At 43.3% G+C, this 20,498-nt stretch overlaps 1 protein-coding gene across 1 annotated transcript in view; it reads left to right on the top strand.

The window, feature by feature from the left end:
• Positions 1–20,498, top strand: part of dnah7 (dynein, axonemal, heavy chain 7) — a 210,130-nt gene that overhangs the window by 175,394 nt on the left and 14,238 nt on the right. Inside the window, exons 61-63 of the mRNA XM_039006214.1 lie at positions 4,306–4,488; positions 5,776–5,913; positions 8,741–8,971. Of these exons, the coding sequence (XP_038862142.1) occupies positions 4,306–4,488; positions 5,776–5,913; positions 8,741–8,971 (552 nt within the window). The remainder of the gene's footprint in view (positions 1–4,305; positions 4,489–5,775; positions 5,914–8,740; positions 8,972–20,498) is intronic.

The raw sequence follows: 20,498 nt of genomic DNA on the forward strand, positions 1-20,498 counted from the left end.
GCCAGACAAGGCTCAAATCCCTGCCATTTGCATGAAGAAGACGGAAATATAGGGGTTGTAGGTCGGAGTGCCTTGTAAGAATCCGACAGCGAGTGGGTGACCGCCTCTACCATTAGTCCTATTAGCCAACGTGCAATCATTGGATAATTAACTGGGTGAGCTCCGGTCAAGACTATCCTACCAACGGGACATTAACAACTACAATATCGTATGTTTCACAAGTCGTGGCTGAACGACGACATGGATAACATACAACTGACTGGGTTTTCCATGCATCAGCAAGAGGGAACAGCTGCCTCCGGGTAATACAAGGGGTCGTGGTCTGTGTATATTTGTCAGTAACAGCTGGTGCACAACATCTAATATTAATGAAGTCTCAAGGTTTTGCTCGCCTGAGGTAGTGTGGTCTACAGCTTATCATGAGACACTCTATCTACCAAGAGATTTTACATCTATATTTTTCATAGCTGTCTATTTACCACCACAAACCGATGCTGGCACTAAGACCGCACTCAACGAGCTGTATAAGGCCATAAACAAACATGAAAATGCTCATCCAGAGGCGGCGCTCCTATTGGCCGGGGACGTTATTGCAGGGAAACTTAAATCAATTTGACCTTATTTTTACCAGCATGGTACATGTGCAACCAGAGCGAGAAAAAAAACTCTAGACAACCTTTACTCCACACACAGAGAGGCATACAAAGCTCTCCCTCGCCCTCCATTTGGGAAATCTGACCATATCTCTATCCTCCTGATTCCTGCTTACAAGCAAAAACGAAAGCAGGAAATACCAGTGACTCACTCAATACGGAAGTGGTCAGATGATGCAGATTTTGAGCTACAGGGCTGTTTTGCTAGTACAGTCTGGAATATGTTCCGAGAGTTCTTCCGAGTACACTTCATCAGTCACTGACTTCATCAATAAGTGCATCAATGATGTCACCCCCACAGTGACCGTACATTCATACCCCAACCAGAAGCCATGGATTACAGGAAACATCCGCACTGAGCTAAAGGGTAGAGCTGCTGCTTTCAAGGAGCGGGACTCTAACCCGGACACTTATAAAAAATCCCGCTATGCCCTCCGATGAACCATCAAATGGACAAAGTGTCAATACAGGACTAAGATTGAACCCTACTACGCTGGCTCTGACACTCGTCGGATGTGGCAGGGCTTGCAAACTACTACGGACTACAAAATGAAGCACAGCCGCGAGCTGCCCAGTGACACGAGCCTACCAGACGAGCTAAATAACTTATATGCGTGCTTCGAGGCAAGCAACACTGAAGCCTGCATGAGATGACCAGCTGTTTCGGACGACTGTGTGATCACGCTCTCCGTAGCCGATGTGAATAAGACCTTTAAACAGGTCAACATTCACAAGGCCAAAGGGCCAGACGGATTACCAGGACGTGTACTCCGAGCATACGCTGAGCAACTGGCAAGTGTCTTCACTGACATTTTCAACCTGTCCCTGACTGAGTCTGTAATACCAACATGTTTCAAACAGACCACCATAGTCCCTGTGCCCAAGAACACCAAGGTAACTTGCCTAAATGACTACCGACCCGTAGTACTCTGTTGCCATGAAGTGCTTTGAAAGGCTGGTCATGGCTCACATCAACACCATTATCCCAGAAACCCTAGACCCACTCCAATTTACATACCGCCCCAACAGATCCACAGATGACGCAATCTCTATTGCACTCCACACTGCCCTTTCCCACCTGGACAAAAAGAACACCTACTTGAGAATGCTATTCATTGACTACATCTTAGGGTTCAACACCATAGTGCTATCGAAGCTCATCACTAAGCGAAGGACCCTGGGACTAAACACCTCCCTCTGCAACTGGATCCTTGACTTCCTGATGGGCCGCCCCCAGGTGGTAAGAGTAACAACACGTCTGCCACGCTGATCCTCAACATGTGGGCCCCTCAGGGGTGCATGCTCAGTCCCCTCCTGTACTCCCTGTTCACCCATGACTGCATGGCAAAACACGACTCCAACACAATCATTAAGTTTGCCGACAACACAACAGTGGTGGGCCTGATCACCGACAACAATGAGACAGCCTATAGGGAGGAGGCCAGAGACCAGACAGTGTGGTGCAACCTCTCCCTCAAAGTGATCAAGACTAAGGAAATGATCGTGGACTACAGGAAAAGGAGGGCCGAGCATGCCCCCATTCTCATCGACTGGGCTGAAGGTTGAGAGCTTCAAGTTCCTTGTAGTCCACATCACCAACAAACGGTTCAAACACACCAAGACAGTCGTGAAGAGGGCACAACAATGCCTATTCCCGCTCAGGAGACTGAAAAGATTTGGCGTGGGTCCTCAGATCCTCAAAAAGTTGTACAACTGCACCATCGAGAGCATCCTGACTAGTTGCATCACCGCCTGGTATGGCAACTGCTTGGCCTCCGACCGCAAGGCACTACAGAGGGTAGTGCATACAGCCCAGTACATCACCGGGGCCAAGCTTCCTGCCATCCAGGACCTCTATACCAGGCTGTGTCAGAAGAAGGCCCAAGAAATTGTCAAAGACTCCAGCCACCCTAGTCATAGACTGTTCTCTCTATTACCGCATGGCAAGCGGTACTGGAGCTCCAAGTCTAGGTCCAAAAGGCTTCTTAACAGCTTCTACCCCCAAGCCATAAGACTCCTGAACAGTTAACCAAATGGCTACCCGGACTATTTGCGTTTTTACGCTGCTGCTATTCTCTGTTTATTATCTATGCATAGTCACTTTACCTCTACCAACATGTACTTATTACCTCAATTACCTTGACTAACCTGTGCCCCCGCACATTGACTCTGTACCGATACCCCCTGTATATAGCCTTGTTACTTTTATTTTATTGTTTCTTTTTAATTATTTGTTATTTTTCTATTTTCTTATTTTTATTAATTCATTGTTTACTTCAGTTTATTTAGTAAATACTTTCTTACCACTTTGTTGGTTACCGGTTTGTAAGTAAGCATTTCACTGTAAGGGTACACCTGTTGTATTCGTTGCATGTGACAAATCAAATTAGATTTTATTCAATTTTTTTATTTAGAGCTCCAAAACAGAGTTGTGTTGAGGCAGGCACACAGCCAAGACAACGCAGGAGTGGCTTTGGGAAAAGTCTCTGAATGTCCTTGAGTGGCCCAGCCAGAGCGCGGACTTGAACCCTATCTCACATCTCTGGAGAGACTTGTAAGTGGCTGTGTAGTGACGTTCCATATCCAACCTGACAGAGCTTGAGAGGATCTGCAGAGAATAATGGGAGAAACTCCCCAAATACAGGTGTGCCAAGCTAGTAGCGTCATACCCAAGAAGACTCTAAGCTGTAATCGCTGCCAAAGGTGCTTCAACAAAGTACTGAGGAAAGGGTCTGAATACTTATGTAAATATGATATTTCCTTTTCTTTTTGGCTAAATAAATCAAAAACTATTTTTGCTTTTCATTATGGGGTATTTTGTGTAGATTGATGAGGGGAAAAAAACTTTTCATCAATTTTTGAATAACGCTCGTTCTCTCACTCGCTCCAACATGATCTATATCTACAGTAAGTGTACATGTGGGTACCAACTGACATTTACAAGTGCTTTTGCTGCACTCGAGTCTCTTTCATCAGCCCGATTCAAAACCACTTTGACATTTAAAAACCACAGAAAGTACTCCGTTGCCCTTCTCAACCCCCTTCCTACAAAACAAGTTGTGAAGAAACTGAACAAGAGGCATCTTTGAATATGCTGACATTTTCCCTCATAACCAAAGAGCCACCTGCAACATTTGCAGGGGACATTTTCATCCACAATGCCATGGACAGTGGTTTCCCCCTGTCTACCTTTACATTTCTCCCAAACTTTAAAGTTCTATTCGACCTCTACTGTCACTTGTGCAACTATATAAATTATTGAAAAAATGCTGTTTTGTCACCAGCTGAAAGGAGATGTTGTCATTGGGGGACTGAATTTGAATAATTCAGTGCTTCTTTAAATACCTTCAAACACACTGCATTGAGTTGACACTGACCCATATCTAAATGTCATCCCATTGTGAATGCATGTTAGCATTCGAAAAGGCACCCTATTCCATATATAGAGCACAACTTTTGTCCCTATGTGGGACCTGGTCAAAGGTAGTGCACTATGAAGGGAATACATAGGGTGCCATTTTGGATTTAGCTCATAAATCCCTATGCCCAACCTACACAGACGTATGCATCCCCTGGTCAAAAGTAGTGCACTATATAGGGAATATGGTTACATTTCAGACAGCTCATGACTCCCTCTGCCCACCCGACACAGGAAGTGCCCTTTGAAGCCATCCACTACATGACTGGTGAATGTAACTACGGTGGCCGCGTGACGGATGACTGGGACCGGCGGACGCTGCGCACCATCCTGACGATCTTCTACACCCCCAAGATTCAAGACCCTGACTACAAGTTTGACCCCAGCGGTCTGTATTACTCACCACCAGAGGGAGACGTAAGGAACAACTTCTCATATGGTTGAAGTTTATTTGTGTGCTTTGTGAAAGCAAGAACACAAAAAATCCCACATCGCTCTAGCTCCAAAACATTTGAAGTTTTAAACGTCACATTTTCTTTAGGAATTGTCCTTTTGTAGTTTATACTTCATTTATCCAGGTGAGTCCCATTTGAGATCGGAATCACTTTCGAGGGAGCCCTGGTCAAATGAAATGGACTGTTCGCCTAAATCGCAAAACTGTTTATTCTATGGTTGAAACTAAAGGGATGTTGCACCCCAATATCAAAACATTTACTTCAAATTCGAGCAGGGTTCTCCAACCCTGTTCCTGGAGAGCTACCATCCTGTAGGTGTTCCAACCGTAATCTAGTGCACCTGATTCTAATAATTAACTGGTTGATAATCTTAATCAGGTTAGTTACAACTAGGGTTGTAATGAAACCTACATGAGGGTAGCATCCAGGAATAGTGTTGGAGAGCCCTGAAGTAGAGGTGAACTGTACCTTTAAGATCCGAGAAAGATCGGATATAACCCTGGGATTAATTGACACAGGCATGTTCATATGTATTATTAATGCCCATCTGTGCATGAAACATGTACATTGCTCCCACTTAATATAATGCGAAGACACATTACGTATTCATTCATTTCAGTTATGATGTATTCTGTCTTCCTTTATTAAATATGATATTTGTCCATTGGGGCAGCAGGTAGCCTAGTGGTTAGAGCATTGGACTAGTAACCGAAACGTTGCAAGATCGAATCCCCGAGTTGACAAGGTAAAAATCTGCTCCTGAACGAGGCAGTTAACCCACTGTTCCTAGGCCGTCATTGAAAATAAGAATTTGTTCGTAACTGATTTGCCTAGTTAAATAAAGGTAAAATAAATAAAAATGATATTTGTTGTATAATGAACAAAGATTATTAAGTGAGAATGAGGAACAGTCAACATGAAGGCATCAAATACTATAGAACTACACTTTAAATGGTCTAGCTTTGGCAAACTATAGATGTAAAGAGACAGAGAAGTCAAGAAAGTCACTTGAGGTGATTTAAGTAGTACATTAACTTGTTCAAGCAAAGTTCACTTTGAGGTACCTTTAAAAAGTCATTAACGAGACACAGCGGCCACTGACAATTGTGCCATTTAATTTATTTGTGAGAACAATTATAATATATGCACAATTTTATTTGGCATTTTCCTAAACCCCATATTTTATTCATGAACTGTCATTTACATAGTCATTATTCTAAATGTCACCAATCTCTCCCCCCTTCTGCAGTATAACAGTTACATAGACTACACCAAGGCTCTGCCTCTGAATCCGTCTCCTGAGATTTTTGGTATGAACGCCAACGCTGATATCACCAAGGACCAGTCCGAGACGCAGCTGCTCTTCGATAGCATTCTGCTCACACAGGTTTGGCCAGCAAACTTACCACAATAGTCCGTTGTAGTGCCTTTACTTAAACACACACACACACATATTATACACACACTGAACACACACACTTGATTTGTAATATAGACACGCAAAGATATGGAATACAAAGTAAGCTCACCAACATTTTGGCACAGTGAATCCCAGTTTTCAGAAGTGTCATGATTGTTGTCCTAATCTGCCATGTCCTCCCATGGCAGTGTTATATGCCATGCTCTCTTACAGCCATTTTCAAATGACAGTATAGGTTTTATGACAGCTACTTAGAGCAAAGTGCTAGCCATATGGTCCACCTCCATACAACTGTGAACTCACTCAAGTCATATGTAGAGTGACGCTCAATAGCGGTGTGTTTTGGCTTGGGATCTATTGAAACAGTGGCTTAAGTTAGCACAGCCCTTTCTTTCCGTTGGCAGTGAATTTGGAGGTACATCATAAACCAAAGCAAAGCACACCCTCTTGTCACCTATCCCAGATGTCCCAAATCTTTGTACGTAATGTATTCTCATGGCATGTCTCCAAACTCAGAGCAAACCCATGTGTGTGTGTGTGTGTGTGTGTGTGTGTGTGTGTGGTACGGTGCATGTACGCATGCATATGCACACACACACACACACACACGTCTTACCTATTTTATCAGTATCTTTGCCAGACTTTAATATTGGATTACCTTCCATTAAACTGTACCATGCAACATTAATTAGGAAGAAAAGTTGTTTGTACAGAGATATCTCCCTCCAAAAAACTAAACTCCCTTTAGTGTAAATGCGATGCATTGTCTGCCTTTGACGGAGTAAGATAACATGGTGTGACAATCAGTGGCTTTGGAGAAACTCTGTGATCCCACTATCATGACCCAAGGCGAGGCCCAGATGCAGACACAGGAGGCATAAGGTTGGAGTCCTACTATGTTAATTAATCCAAACGGAGTAGGCAAGAGAATGGTCGTGGACAGGCAAAAGGTCAAAACCAGATCAGAGTCCAGGAGGTACAGAGTGGCAGACAGGCTCGTGGTCAAGGCAGGCAGAATGGTTAGGCAGGTGGGTACAAAGTCCAGAAACAGGCAAGGGTCAAAACTGTGAGGACTAGAAATAGTAGAAATGCAAAAAGCAGGAGAACAGGAGAACTGCTGGTTGACTTGGAAACATACAGGGTGAACTGGCACAGAGAGACAGGAAACACAGGGATAAATACACTGGGAAAAATCAGCGACACCTGGATGGGGTGGAGACAATCACAAGGACAGGTGAAACAGATCAGGGCTTGACACTCACTTTTCATACTCCATTAAAGCTCTCTTTGAGTCGGCCCAAGTTACTAGCTCGTAGAAGCTTAGCTTACATCTATCACAATCACTCACAGTAGAACTCTAAAGGAGTGAACATCAAACCCAATCGGGTGACAGAAATTGAGATAACTCCAGCTGTAGATTCTAGATTTTTTTTATTTTTATAGCTTTGCTGAAAATTAGGCAGCCAAAAGTTTAGGGCAAACTGCTCAGGCATAATGGCGCACAAATAGACACACGCAGACACACAGACGCACACCACACACACATATGCACACATACACTGAGTATACAAAACATTAAGAACACCTGCTCTTTCTATGACCATGGACTGAGCAGGTGAATACAGGTGAAAGTTATGATCTCTTATTTATTGTTAAATCCACTTCAATCTGTGTAGATTAAGGGGAGGTTAAAGAAGAATTTTTAAGCCTTGAGACAATTGAGACATGGATTGTGTATGTGTGCCATTCAGAGGGTGAATGGGCGAGACAAAAGAATAGTCCACCACCCACAGGACATCCAGCCAACTGTGGAAAGCATTGGAGTCGACATGGGCCAGAATCCTTTCGACACCATGTAGTTCTGCTGTTCTGAGGGCAAAAGTGGGAGAGTGCAACTCAAATGTTAGAAAAATGGTCTCAGTCGAGGCTCCGCTACTTAAAAAAAAAAAAAAAAAAATGATTTTGCTAGTACAATTAGGACTCAATGAAGCCTAATCTTGATTCATACTTATCGTCTTCACTAAGATTAATATCAGTTGCAGTCAAGTGTGAACTTTATTAGCAGCTAATACGGGACCATTACTCTGAATGACCGATAAACAGGAAGATGCTCCATGTGGAATGAAGCAGCTATTTGTCATTCCTACTGTAACCCCAACTATCATCTAATGATTATCCATTACCGCTGGGTCGTGACAGAGCTACCAGTGAGTAAATATGGCAAGCGGGAAAAGAACCATTCTTTAGAATGAATTACTTTGAAAAGTTGAGGGAATTGTTTTTTATTTGTTTCCCTGGCACTCCAGACTTATGCAAGAAAGGGATTTGAAATTTCACGATGACACTTGTTGGTAACCAAACCTGTGTGTGTGTGTGTGTGTGTGTGTGTGTGTGTGTGTGTGTGTGTGTGTGTGTGTGTGTGTGTGTGTGTGTGTGTGTGTGTGTGTGTGTGTGTGTTTGTGTTTGTGTTTGCAGGGAGAGTTAACAGTAAGTACCGCTGAGGCCTTGGACCTCAGTGAGCGTTACAGATAGTTGTAAGTGAACCACAGCGCTTAGACTCAAGGGAGAAACAAGAGTAAGTACAGATAAATTGATGCAGTGCCTGTATGTAGTCAGAACAATCTTGAGTTGGTGAAGGTTATAGTTGGATTTTCATGATAGGGCCTTGGAAGAGACTAACACTGGTAAAAGAAACATTTAAACAGTTTTTTTCACCTTCAACATACCACTAAGTAGCACAAAATTGTATTTGTTGTCCAAACTCGCACACACTAACTTCTCTGTCTCCTGTCAGTCACGTTCCTCAGGCGGTGACGCCAAGTCATCAGACGACATGGTGTATGACGTGGCGGCAGACGTCCTCAGCAAGCTGCCGCCCGACTTTGACATTGAGGCATCCATGCGCCGCTACCCCACCAGCTACAACCAGAGCATGAACACAGTGCTGGTGCAGGAGATGGGCCGCTTCAACAACCTGCTCAGGATCATCCGAGACTCCTGCATCAACATCCAGAAAGCCATCAAAGTAAGGAGAACATTGACCTAATGTACAGGCGTAAAGGAAACACCTGAGCGGGGTCAAAAGAAACCTGGAAGCATCTGGTTTTCAGGCTTTGCCTCTATGCTTTTCCTCTAAACCAGATGCATCTGTTTTTCCCCGACCCACTGACGGTGGGAGGACATGGGCTGCATTCCAATTCACTACCCTTCTCCAGATGGGTGCACTCATTCACTTGCCCTAATGCATTTAAAAGTATTGGATTGGTGCAAGCATGGAGTTTCCACCATATTCCTTCCACCAGTCCATTCATTTTCAATCCATTCCAGGCAGGACAACGGCAACAATAGAGACTAAACAAGATATACACAAAGCAAGTGTTTTACTTCATAATTATCAGCTAGATACAGTATATGTGAATTGTTGTAATCTAGCTAGACAGCTAGCTAGTTAAACAGGCAAAAATGACCTAAAACAAATGTTATGCAAGGTACAGTAGATGTTAATTCTTTATGGGTATCTAGCTAACAATTCTAAGTGGCTAGCCAGTTAGCCCTATTTACTTACTATGGACTTGAACCTTCCTTCTTCTATCCAAGACAATGGCAATAGAGACCAAACAATATATACACAAAGCAAACATTTTACTCTATAACTATCAGCTAGCTATATGTGAATCGTAATAATGTAGCTAACAAGATAGTATAGCAGACATAAATGACCTAAAACCAATTTGTTATCCAAGGTAGATGTCAATTTTTTGTGGGTTGCTAGCTAACAATTTTTTGTGGCTATCTCGCTAGCTAACGTATCAGGATAAAATATCGTAGTCAGGCAACATATGAGATGTACTGTATATAGGCAACATTTTATTCCGAAGTCAGAGTGTATTTTCTCTCGCTTCAGCTCAAATAATGGCCGCCATTGAGTTCAAGAAATGTTTTGTCATTTCTTACGTGGTTGCAACATACTGCTTTGCATACTTTCCATTAAAGTTTGCATTGATGCATACTTCATATTATACAGTACCAGTCAAAAGTTTGGACACCTACTCATTCCAGGGTTTTTCTTTATTTTGACTATTTTCTACATTGTAGAATATTAGTGAAGACCTCAAAACTATGAAACAACACATATGGAATCATGTAGTACAAAAAGTCTTAAAACAAATCTAAATATATTTGATATTTTTCGACGTAACCACCCTTTGCCTTGATGACAACTTTGCACACTCTTGGCATTCTTTCAACCAGCTTCATGAGGTAGTCACCTGGAATGCATTTCAATTAACAGGTGTGCCTTGTTAAAAGTTAATTTGTGGAATTTCTATCCTTCTTAACGTGTTTGAGCCAATCAGTTGTGCTGTGACAGGGTATGGTTCTAATACAGAAGATAGACCTATTTGGAAAAAGACCAAGTCTATATTATGGCAAGAACAGCTCAAATAAGAAAAGAGAAACAACAGTCCATCATTACCTTCAGACATGAAGGTCAGTCAATCCGGAACATTTCAAGAACTTTTGAGATTTTCTTCAAGTGCAGTCGCAAAAACCATCACGCGCTATGATGACACTGGCTCTCATGAGGACCGCCACAGGAAAGGAAGAGGAGTTACCTCTGCAGCAGAGGATAAGTTCACTACAGTTACCAGCCTCAGAAATTGAAGCCTTAATAAATGCTTCACAGAGTTCAAGTAACAGACACATCTCAACATCAACTGTTCAGATGAGACCGCGTGAATCAGGGTCTTGAATTGAATTGCTACAAAGAAACCCCTACTAAAGGACACCAATAAGAAGAAGAGACTTGCTTAGGCCAAGAAACACGAGCAATGGACATTAGACCATTGTAAATCTGTCCTTTGGTCTGATGAATCCAAATTTGAGATTTTTGTATTTTGGTCTTTGTGAAATGCAGAGTAGGTGAACGGATGATTTCCGCATGTGTGGTTCCCACCGTGAAGCATGGAAAAGGAGGTGTGATGGTGTGGGGGTGCTTTGCTGGTGACACTGTCTGTAATTTATTTAGAATTCAAGGCACACTTAACCAGCATGGCTACCACAGCATTACACCATCCCATCTGGTTTGCGCTTAGTGAGACTATCTTTTTGTTTTTTAATGACCCTCCATACCTCCAGGCTGTATAAGGGCTATTTGACCAAGAAGGAGAGTGATGGAGTGCTGCATCAGATGACCTGGCCTCCACACTCACCCAACCTCAACCCAATTGAGATGGTTTGGGATGAGTTGGACCACAGATTTATGGATTTTAAAATGTTTTACCTTTATTTAACTAGGCAAGTCAGTGAAGAACAAATTCGTATTTACAATGACGGCCTACACCAGCCAAACCCGGACAACGCTGGGCCAATTGTGCGCCACCCTATGGGACTCCCAATCACGGCCGGTTGTGTTACAGCCTGGATTCGAACCAGGGTGTCTGTAGTGATGCCTCTAGCACTGAGATGCAGTGTCTTAAACCGCTGCGCCACTCGGGAGCCGTCATAACACGTTAAGGAAAGCAGCCAACAAATGCTCAGTATATGTGGGAACTCTTTCAAGACTGTTGGAAAAGCATTCCAGGTGAAACTGGTTAAGAAAATGCCAATAGGGTGCAAAGCTGTCATCAAGGCAAAGGGTGTATAGTTTGAAGATTCTAATATATTTTGGGATTCTTGAGGGCAGGGGGCAGCATTTTCACTTTCGGGAAAAATATCATGCCAAAATTCAACTGCTTGCTACTCATCCCCAGAATATAAGATATGCATATTATTAGTAGATTTGGATAGAAAACACTCTGAAGTTTCTAAAACTGTTTGAATCATGTCTGTGAGAATAACAGAACTTATGTAGCAGGCAAAACCCTGAGGACAAACCATTCAGAATTTGTATTTTTTTGATGTCACTGTCTTTTCAATGAGGTTTTTTAGAGACACCAGATTTCTAATGGACTTGCTTGCAGTTCCTACCGCTTCCACTGGATGTCACCAGTCCTTGGAAATCGGTTGAGGTTATTCCTTTGTGTAGTGAAGAAGTAGGGCTATCGTAAATGAGGGTCACATGAAGTAAATATTTTGAGAGAGTCACATTACGAAAAAAGTTGCGTCAATTTGTTTTCTTTTTGTATTGAACACAGATCATCCCGTCTTCAAATTGATCGATTATTAACGTTTAAAAATACCTAACGTTGTATTACCAAAGTAGTTTGAAATGTTTTGGTAAAGTTTACATATAACTTTTGATATATTTTGTAGTGACTTGGCGAAAGTTGGAAGCTGTGTTTTTCTGGATGAAACGGTCCAAATAAATTGACATTTTGGATATATATCGACGGAATTAATCGAACAAAAGGACCATTTGTGATGTTTATGGGACATATTGGAGTGCCAACAAAAGAATTTCGTCAAAGGTAAGGGATGATTTATATTTTATTTCTGCGTTTTGTGTCGTGCTTGCAGTGATGAAATATGCTTCTCTCTTTGTTTACTTTTGTGCTATCATCAGAATAGCATCTTATGCTTTCGCCGAAAAGCTTTTTTGAAATCTGACATGTTGGCTGGATTCACAACGAGTGTAGCTTTAATTTGGTATCTTACATGTGTGATTTAATGAAAGTTTGATTTTTATATCATGTTATTTGAATATGGCGCGCTGTATTTTCCCTGGCTATTGGCCGGTGGGACGTTTGCGTCCCACCTGCCCCAGAGAAGTTAAATAGGAAAAACAAAGAAAAACCCTTGAATGAATAGGTCCAAACTTTTGACTGGTACTGTATATACAAAGTACGCATTTGAGAAGTGCCCTCCTTGCTCCGTTTCGCATACTTTGATATGGACTCATACTCCATATCATACATAATTTGTGTGCTCGGAGCACAGTAGTATGCATTTTGAGAAACACCCAATGATTCTATTCTTGGGTTGCACATTGTGTCACAATATTATGAATGTTCTCTTGAGGTCTGGTGCCCAACTGAACGTTCTACTCCATGCATTCTCAATGGCACTAATGAGAGAGGTGACGTTTTACGGGCTTCTGACCAATTCTGCTTTTTTTTTTACACTGATCTTAACTTCTTTTTTACATGTCTCCAGCATAATTTCCTATGACTTAAAACAGCTTCTGGACATCAGAACAGCATTCACTAACCTTGATTTGGATGACAATTTCTACTTCGACGAGTTGGCAGCTCGGGACTTTCTGCTTACTCCGGACCAGGCCCTAATCCCCGGTACTCGAAAGAGTAATTGACGGCGCAAGCTGGCATTCTGATGAGACTGCTGCCGTTCTATTGGCGAACGTACAATCACTAAAGAACAAACTGAACAATCTCTGCACGAGACATCCTATAAGCCGGACCTGAAGAACTGTAATAACACTTTACTTGATCCCACTTTACTTGACCATGTCATAATATGTCATAACAGCTGACATAACTTGTCATAACCTGTCATAATATAGTTACACCTGTTGTGACATATATTGCATTATTTTATGGCTGGTTATGACAACTACATGAGTGTCGAAACCCACATTTATTAAAATGTATTTTTTCCCAGCCAAGAACTTTCCTTTCGTTTGTTTCTTAAATCCTTTGTTGTTGTTGTAATTACATCTTTACAGTCATGTTTTTTTTAATCATATTTTAAATAATTTGTATAAAATGTTTATTTTTTATTTTATTTCACCTTTATTTAACCAGGTAGGCTAGTTGAGAACAAGTTCTCATTTGCAACTGCGACCTGGCCAAGATAAAGCATAGCAGTGTGAACAGACAACAACACAGAGTTACACATGGAGTAAACAATAAACAAGTCAATAACATGGTAGAAAAAAAAGAGAATCTATATACAATCTATATACAATGTGTGCAAAAGGCATGAGGTAGGCAATAAATCGAGTAATTACAATTTAGCAGAGATACTGGTGTGCAAAAGAGCAGAAAAGTAAATAAATAAAGCAGTATGGGGGGTGAGGTAGGTAAATTGGGTGGGTAGTTTACAGATGGACTATGTACAGCTGCAGCGATCGGTTAGCTGCTCGGATAGCAGATTTTTAAAGTTGTTGAGGGAGATAAAAGTCTCCAACTTCAGAGATTTTTGCAATTCGTTCCAGTCGCAGGCAGCAGAGAACTGGAAGGAAAGGCGTCCAAATGAGGTTTTGGCTTTAGGGATGATCAGTGAGATACACCTGCTGGAGCGCGTGCTACGGGTGGGTGTAGCCATCGTGACCAGTGAACTGAGATAAGGCGGCACTTTACCTAGCATAGCCTTGTAGATGACCTGGAGCCAGTGGGTCTGACGACGAACATGTAGCGAGGGCCAGCCGACTAGGGCATACAGGTCGCAGTGGTGGGTCGTATAAGGTGCTTTAGTAACAAAACGGATGGCACTGTGATAAACTGCATCCAGTTTGCTGAGTAGAGTATTGGAAGCTATTTTGTAGATGACATCGCCGAAGTCGAGGATCGGTAGGATAGTCAGTTTTACTAGGGTAAGTTTGGCGGCGTGAGTGAAGGAGGCTTTGTTGCGGAATAGAAAGCCGACTCTAGATTTGATTTTGGATTGGAGATGTTTGATATGAGTCTGGAAGGAGAGTTTGCAGTCTAGCCAGACACCTAGGTACTTATAGATGTCCACATATTCTAGGTCGGAACCGTCCAGGGTGGTGATGCTAGTCGGGCGTGCGGGTGCAGGCAGCGAACGGTTGAAAAGCATGCATTTGGTTTTACTAGCGTTTAAGAGCAGTTGGAGGCCACGGAAGGAGTGTTGTATGGCATTGAAGCTCGTTTGGAGGTTAGATAGCACAGTGTCCAAGGAAGGGCCGGAAGTATACAGAATGGTGTCGTCTGCATAGAGGTGGATCAGGGAATCGCCCGCAGCAAGAGCAACATCATTGATATATACAGAGAAAAGAGTCGGCCCGAGAATTGAACCCTGTGGTACCCCCATAGAGACTGCCAGAGGACCGGACAACATGCCCTCCGATTTGACACACTGAACTCTGTCTGCAAAGTAGTTGGTGAACCAGGCAAGGCAGTCATTAGAAAAACCGAGGCTACTGAGTCTGCCGATAAGAATATGGTGATTGACAGAGTCGAAAGCCTTGGCCAGGTCGATGAAGACGGCTGCACAGTAATGTCTTTTATCGATGGCGGTTATGACATCGTTTAGTACCTTGAGCGTGGCTGAGGTGCACCCGTGACCGGCTCGGAAACCGGATTGCACAGCGGAGAAGGTACGGTGGGATTCGAGATGGTCAGTGATCTGTTTGTTGACTTGGCTTTCGAAGACCTTAGATAGGCAGGGCAGGATGGATATAGGTCTGTAACAGTTTGGGTCCAGGGTGTCTCCCCCTTTGAAGAGGGGGATGACCGCGGCAGCTTTCCAATCCTTGGGGATCTCAGATGATACGAAGGAGAGGTTGAACAGGCTGGTAATAGGGGGTGCGACAATGGCGGCGGACAGTTTCAGAAATAGGGGGTCCAGATTGTCAAGCCCAGCTGATTTGTATGGGTCCAGGTTTTCCAGCTCTTTCAGAACATCTGCTATCTGGATATGGGTAAAGGAGAAGCTGGGGAGGCTTGGGCGAGTAGCAGCGGGGGGGGCGGGGCTGTTGGCCAAGGTTGGAGTCGCCAGGAGGAAGGCATGGCCAGCCATTGAGAAATGTTTGTTGAAGTTTTCGATTATCATGGACTTATCAGTGGTGACCGTGTTACCTAGCCTCAGTGAAGTGGGCAGCTGGGAGGAGGTGCTCTTGTTTTCCATGGACTTTACAGTATCCCAGAACTTTTTGGAGTTAGAGCTACAGGATGCAAATTTCTGCTTGAAAAAGCTGGCCTTTGCTTTCCTGACTGACTGCGTGTATTGGTTCCTGACTTCCCTGAACAGTTGCATATCGCGGGGGCTCTTCGATGCTATTGCAGTTCGCCACAGGATGTTTTTGTGCTGGTCGAGGGCAGTCAGGTCTGGAGTGAACCAAGGGCTATATCTGTTCTTGGTTCTGCATTTTTTGAACGGAGCATGCTTGTCTAATATGGTGAGGAAGTAACTTTTAAAGAATGACCAGGCATCCTCAACTGACGGGATGAGGTCAATATCCTTCCAGGGTACCCGGGCCAGGTCGATTAGAAAGGCCTGCTCGCAGAAGTGTTTTAGGGAGCGTTTGACAGTGATGAGGGGTGGTCGTTTGGCCGCGGACCCGTGGCGGATACAGGCAATGAGGCAGTGATCGCTGAGATCTTGATTGAAGACAGCAGAGGTGTATTTGGAGGGCAAGTTGGTTAGGATAATGTCTATTAGGGTGCCCATGTTTACGGATTTAGGGTTGTACCTGGTGGGTTCCTTGATGATTTGTGTGAGATTGAGGGCATCAAGCTTAGATTGTAGGACTGCCGGGGTGTTAAGCATATCCCAGTTTAGGTCACCTAACAGAACAAACTCTGAAGCTAGATGGGGAGCGATCAATTCACAGATGGTGTCCAGGGCACAGCTGGGAGCTGAGGGGGGTCGGTAGCAGGCGGCAACAGTGAGAGACTTATTTCTGGAGAGATTAATTTTTAAAATTATAAGTTCGAACTGTTTGGGCATAGACCTGGAAAGTATGACAGAACTTTGCAGGCTATCTCTGCAGTAGATTGCAACTCCTCCCCCTTTGGCAGTTCTATCTTGACGGAAAGTGTTATAGTTGGGTATGGAAATCTCAGAATTTTTGGTGGCCTTCCTAAGCCAGGATTCGGACACGGCAAGGACATCAGGGTTGGCAGAGTGTGCTAAAGCGGTGAGTAAGGCAAACTTAGGGAGGAGGCTTCTGATGTTGACATGCATGAGGCCAAGGCTTTTTCGATCACAGAAGTCAACAAATGAGGGTGACTGGGGACATGCAGGGCCTGGGTTTACCTCCACATCACCCGAGGAACAGAGGAGTAGTAGGATGAGGGTGCGGCTAAAGGCTATCAAAACTGGTCGCCTAGAGCGTTGGGGACAAGGAATAAAAGGAGCAGATTTATGGGCGTGGTAGAATAGATTCTGGGCATAATGTGCAGACCAGGGTATGGTGGGGCACGGGTACAGCGGAGGCAAGCCCAGGCACTGGGTGATGATAAGAGAGGTTGTATCTCTGGACATGCTGGTCTCAATGGGTGAGGTCACCGCATGTGTGGGGGGTGGGACAAAGGAGGTATCAGAGGTACGGAGAGTGGAACTACGGGGTCCATTGTAAACCAAAACAATGATAACTAGCCTGAACAACAGTATGCAAGGCATATTGATATTTGAGGGAGACATACAATAAGGCATAAAGTGATTGCAGGTCTTGATTGGGAGAGCTAGCTAAAACAACAGGTGAGATAACAGCAGCTAGTCTGCTAACACAGCAACAGCAGGTAAAAATGGCGACGGCTAGGCAGAGAGGGTCGGATTAACTACACACAGATCCTGAGTTAAAGCACAGAGCCGACAGATAAAACACAAATAAACGGAATGGAGTACCATGAATTAATGGACAGTCAAGCAGGCATCAGCTATGTAGCCAAGTGATCATAGTGTCCAGGGGGCAGCCGTAGATGGAGCAGTGAGGCCTCCACTAAGCTAGCCCGCGGCGTTTAAAGTTAGTAGCCCGGGGGGTGGTCTGCTCAGACGGAGGGGGTCTGCTCAGACGGAGGCCGGTTGAGGGCACAGCGGATGGGGTAATCGTCTGCAGACCAGACGTGGTCGTGTCGACAGAGAATCCAAGCCGGATGGCGAAAGAGAGGTTGTGAATTGTAGAATAGTGTTTGCTAACTGGTGCTAGCTTCGTGATTCAGACAGCTAGTCATGGGTAGCAAGCTAGCAGAAGATGGAGGTCTGATTTTAGCCACGCCGTGCATTTCCGTCGGTAGATTAGTGGGGTTCCGTGTGGTAGAGGGGACCAATCCAATTGTCAAAATAGTTATAGTGGCCTAAGAAGATTGTTCGATAGACCTGTTCAGATAGCAGCCGATATGCTCAGGACAGCTAACGATTAGCGGGCCGCAGTTAGCATATGGGCGTTCAGGTTACGTCGCGATGGAGGGGCCAGTTGAATAACTCCCTCGGGCAGATAACGTCGGTATCCCAGTCGTGAAGGCCCGGTGGGGCTCCGCATCGGCAGTAAAACGGGTCCGGATAGGTGATTGTAGCCCGGGAGTGGCTGATGGAACTCTTCAGCTGGCTAGCTCCGGGATAATTGGTGTTTGCTCCGGAATTGATGTTAGCCAATAGTCACTCGGATAGCAGCTAGTTAGCTGCAAGATCCCGGTGTAAATGTCCAGAGCTTGCGGTAAAAATCCGGGGATATGGAGAGAAAATAGGTCTGGTATGCTCTGGTCTGAGTCGCGTTGTACGAAACTGGCAATAGTTTTCCGAGCTAAAGGATAGCTGATGAGCGCTAGCTGTGGTTAGCTGAACTACTCACGTTAGCTTGTGAGCTGGCTAACTTCTGGCTAGCTTCTGTTGTAGATTTCGGATACGAGGTGAATAATACCTTTGAGGAAAAAAACAGATCCGCACCACATTTGGTGAGGTGGGTTGCCGGAGAGTGTTTTGAAGTTGAGTTTTTAAGAAGAAAAAATATATATATAAAAAGAAATGCGAAGAAAAATATATAAAATATATATACACGGGACAGGACGAGGACAAAGGACATCTGACTGCTACGCCATCTTGGATTGAAGTGTCATAAATGTACTTTATGACACTGTCAAGAAGCATTATGGCCATCATAACCATATAAGCCAGATAGGCCTTTCACGTACACTACCGTTCAAAAGTTTGGGGTCACTTAGAAATGTCCTTGTTTTTGAAAGAAAAGCTAAATATTTTGTCCATTAAAATAACATGAAATTGATCAGAAATACAGTGTAGACATTGTTAACTTCTTATGGGCAGGTGGGACGGTAGCGTCCCACCTGGCCAACATCCGGTGAAATTGCAGAGTGCGAAATTCAAACTACAGAATTATAAATATTTAACTTTCATAAAATCACAAGTGTAATACATCAAAATATAGCTTAACTTCTTGTTAATCCAGCCGCTGTGTCAGATTTCAAAAATGCTTTACGGCGAAAGCACACCATGCGATTATCTGAGGACAGCGCCCTGCATACAAAAGCATGAAAAACATATTTCAACCAGGCAGGTGCGCCAAGAAAGTCAGAAATAGCGAAATAATAAATGCCTTACCTTTGATGATCTTCTTCTGTTGGCACTCCAAAAGGTCATTTTGTTCGATAATGTCCTTATTTATATTGTCGTGTCTTTACTATCATTAACTGAAGACTTTGTTTTTATCAAAGATTCTCTGTAATTATTATTACGCGATTAAACTGATTAATCATGTAACTGTAATAAACTAGGAAGTCGGGGCACCAAGGAAAATATTCAGATTACAAAGTTATAATTTTCCTAATATAACTTTTCAGATATTTTCATATCTGATCAATAGTCTTCTGATTAATGAATTATTTATTTTACCTCACGTTAGTCTCATTCCAAACGTCGTAAATTGTTGGTTATCTGCACGAACCCAGTCTTCACTATGAGTCATCCATACATCAATTGTCTTAAATAATTTATTTACTAACTAAGTAATTCACAGAAATGCATAAACAAACAGTAGATAGTTACAAGGAAATGATAACGAAGTTTCCCTAGTGGGATAAACCGGTATCGCGGCTTGGTGGACAAAAAGGGAAGTGGGGGTCAACTGAGATGAGACACTACAAAGTTGATAATTACAACAATTTAAATGCTAATCCTTTGCACATGAACCCTCACTCATTCGGGAACAATTGCAATCAATATATATATTTACGCTCAGTGTGTCGTCTTGATCGCTGTTGAAAAGTTTGTTTCTTTTGTAGAATTGTCCGTCTCTCTCTTTCTCTCTCTCTGTCGTGGTTAGAATGGTTAGTTCAGAGTGACATTCATTCATGTCATTATGGATAGGTGTTTCGGCGGTTGTCGTTCTTCGCGTTCAATGATACCGAATTCCTAGCTGCAGACTAGTAATTAATATCAAAGACTTGTTCTTATTCTGTCGGTATCGATAGTCTAAGAGTTTAACCACGTGGGATGGTTAAAAGATTCAGCAATCGTCTCAAACCTTGGCCCTCTCTTTATCGAGGTAAGCTGGTCTGCAACCTTTGTCCTCTCGCGATTGAGCGAAAACATGGTCTGGTGAGAAATTCTCAAGGTGGGGGTTTTATTCGGGAGTTGCAGAAAAGGGCCTGTCCCAGGATGCCCGACCCTAACTGGGCTCATGGGCGGTCCTCTGATTTAGTTAAACTCAAAAGGGAATTGGAGTTTCCTTCATTAAACACTCCAAAATCACATTACACAATTTTACAAACAGTATCATCCTCACTCATTCATCTTATACAACAATTAGATGTAAACCTCATATCTGAGGCTATTATATAAACAGCGTTATGGTAATGTGGCCACACCGTCTCTCATGAGTTTTACAAACTTGTACCAAACGGACCAGTTCGTAGCTGGATTCTTCACCGATCTTTTATACCTTCTCCGGAACATAA

Source organism: Salvelinus namaycush, chromosome 13 (genome assembly GCF_016432855.1).
Source record: "Salvelinus namaycush isolate Seneca chromosome 13, SaNama_1.0, whole genome shotgun sequence".
Lineage (NCBI taxonomy): Eukaryota > Metazoa > Chordata > Actinopteri > Salmoniformes > Salmonidae > Salvelinus > Salvelinus namaycush.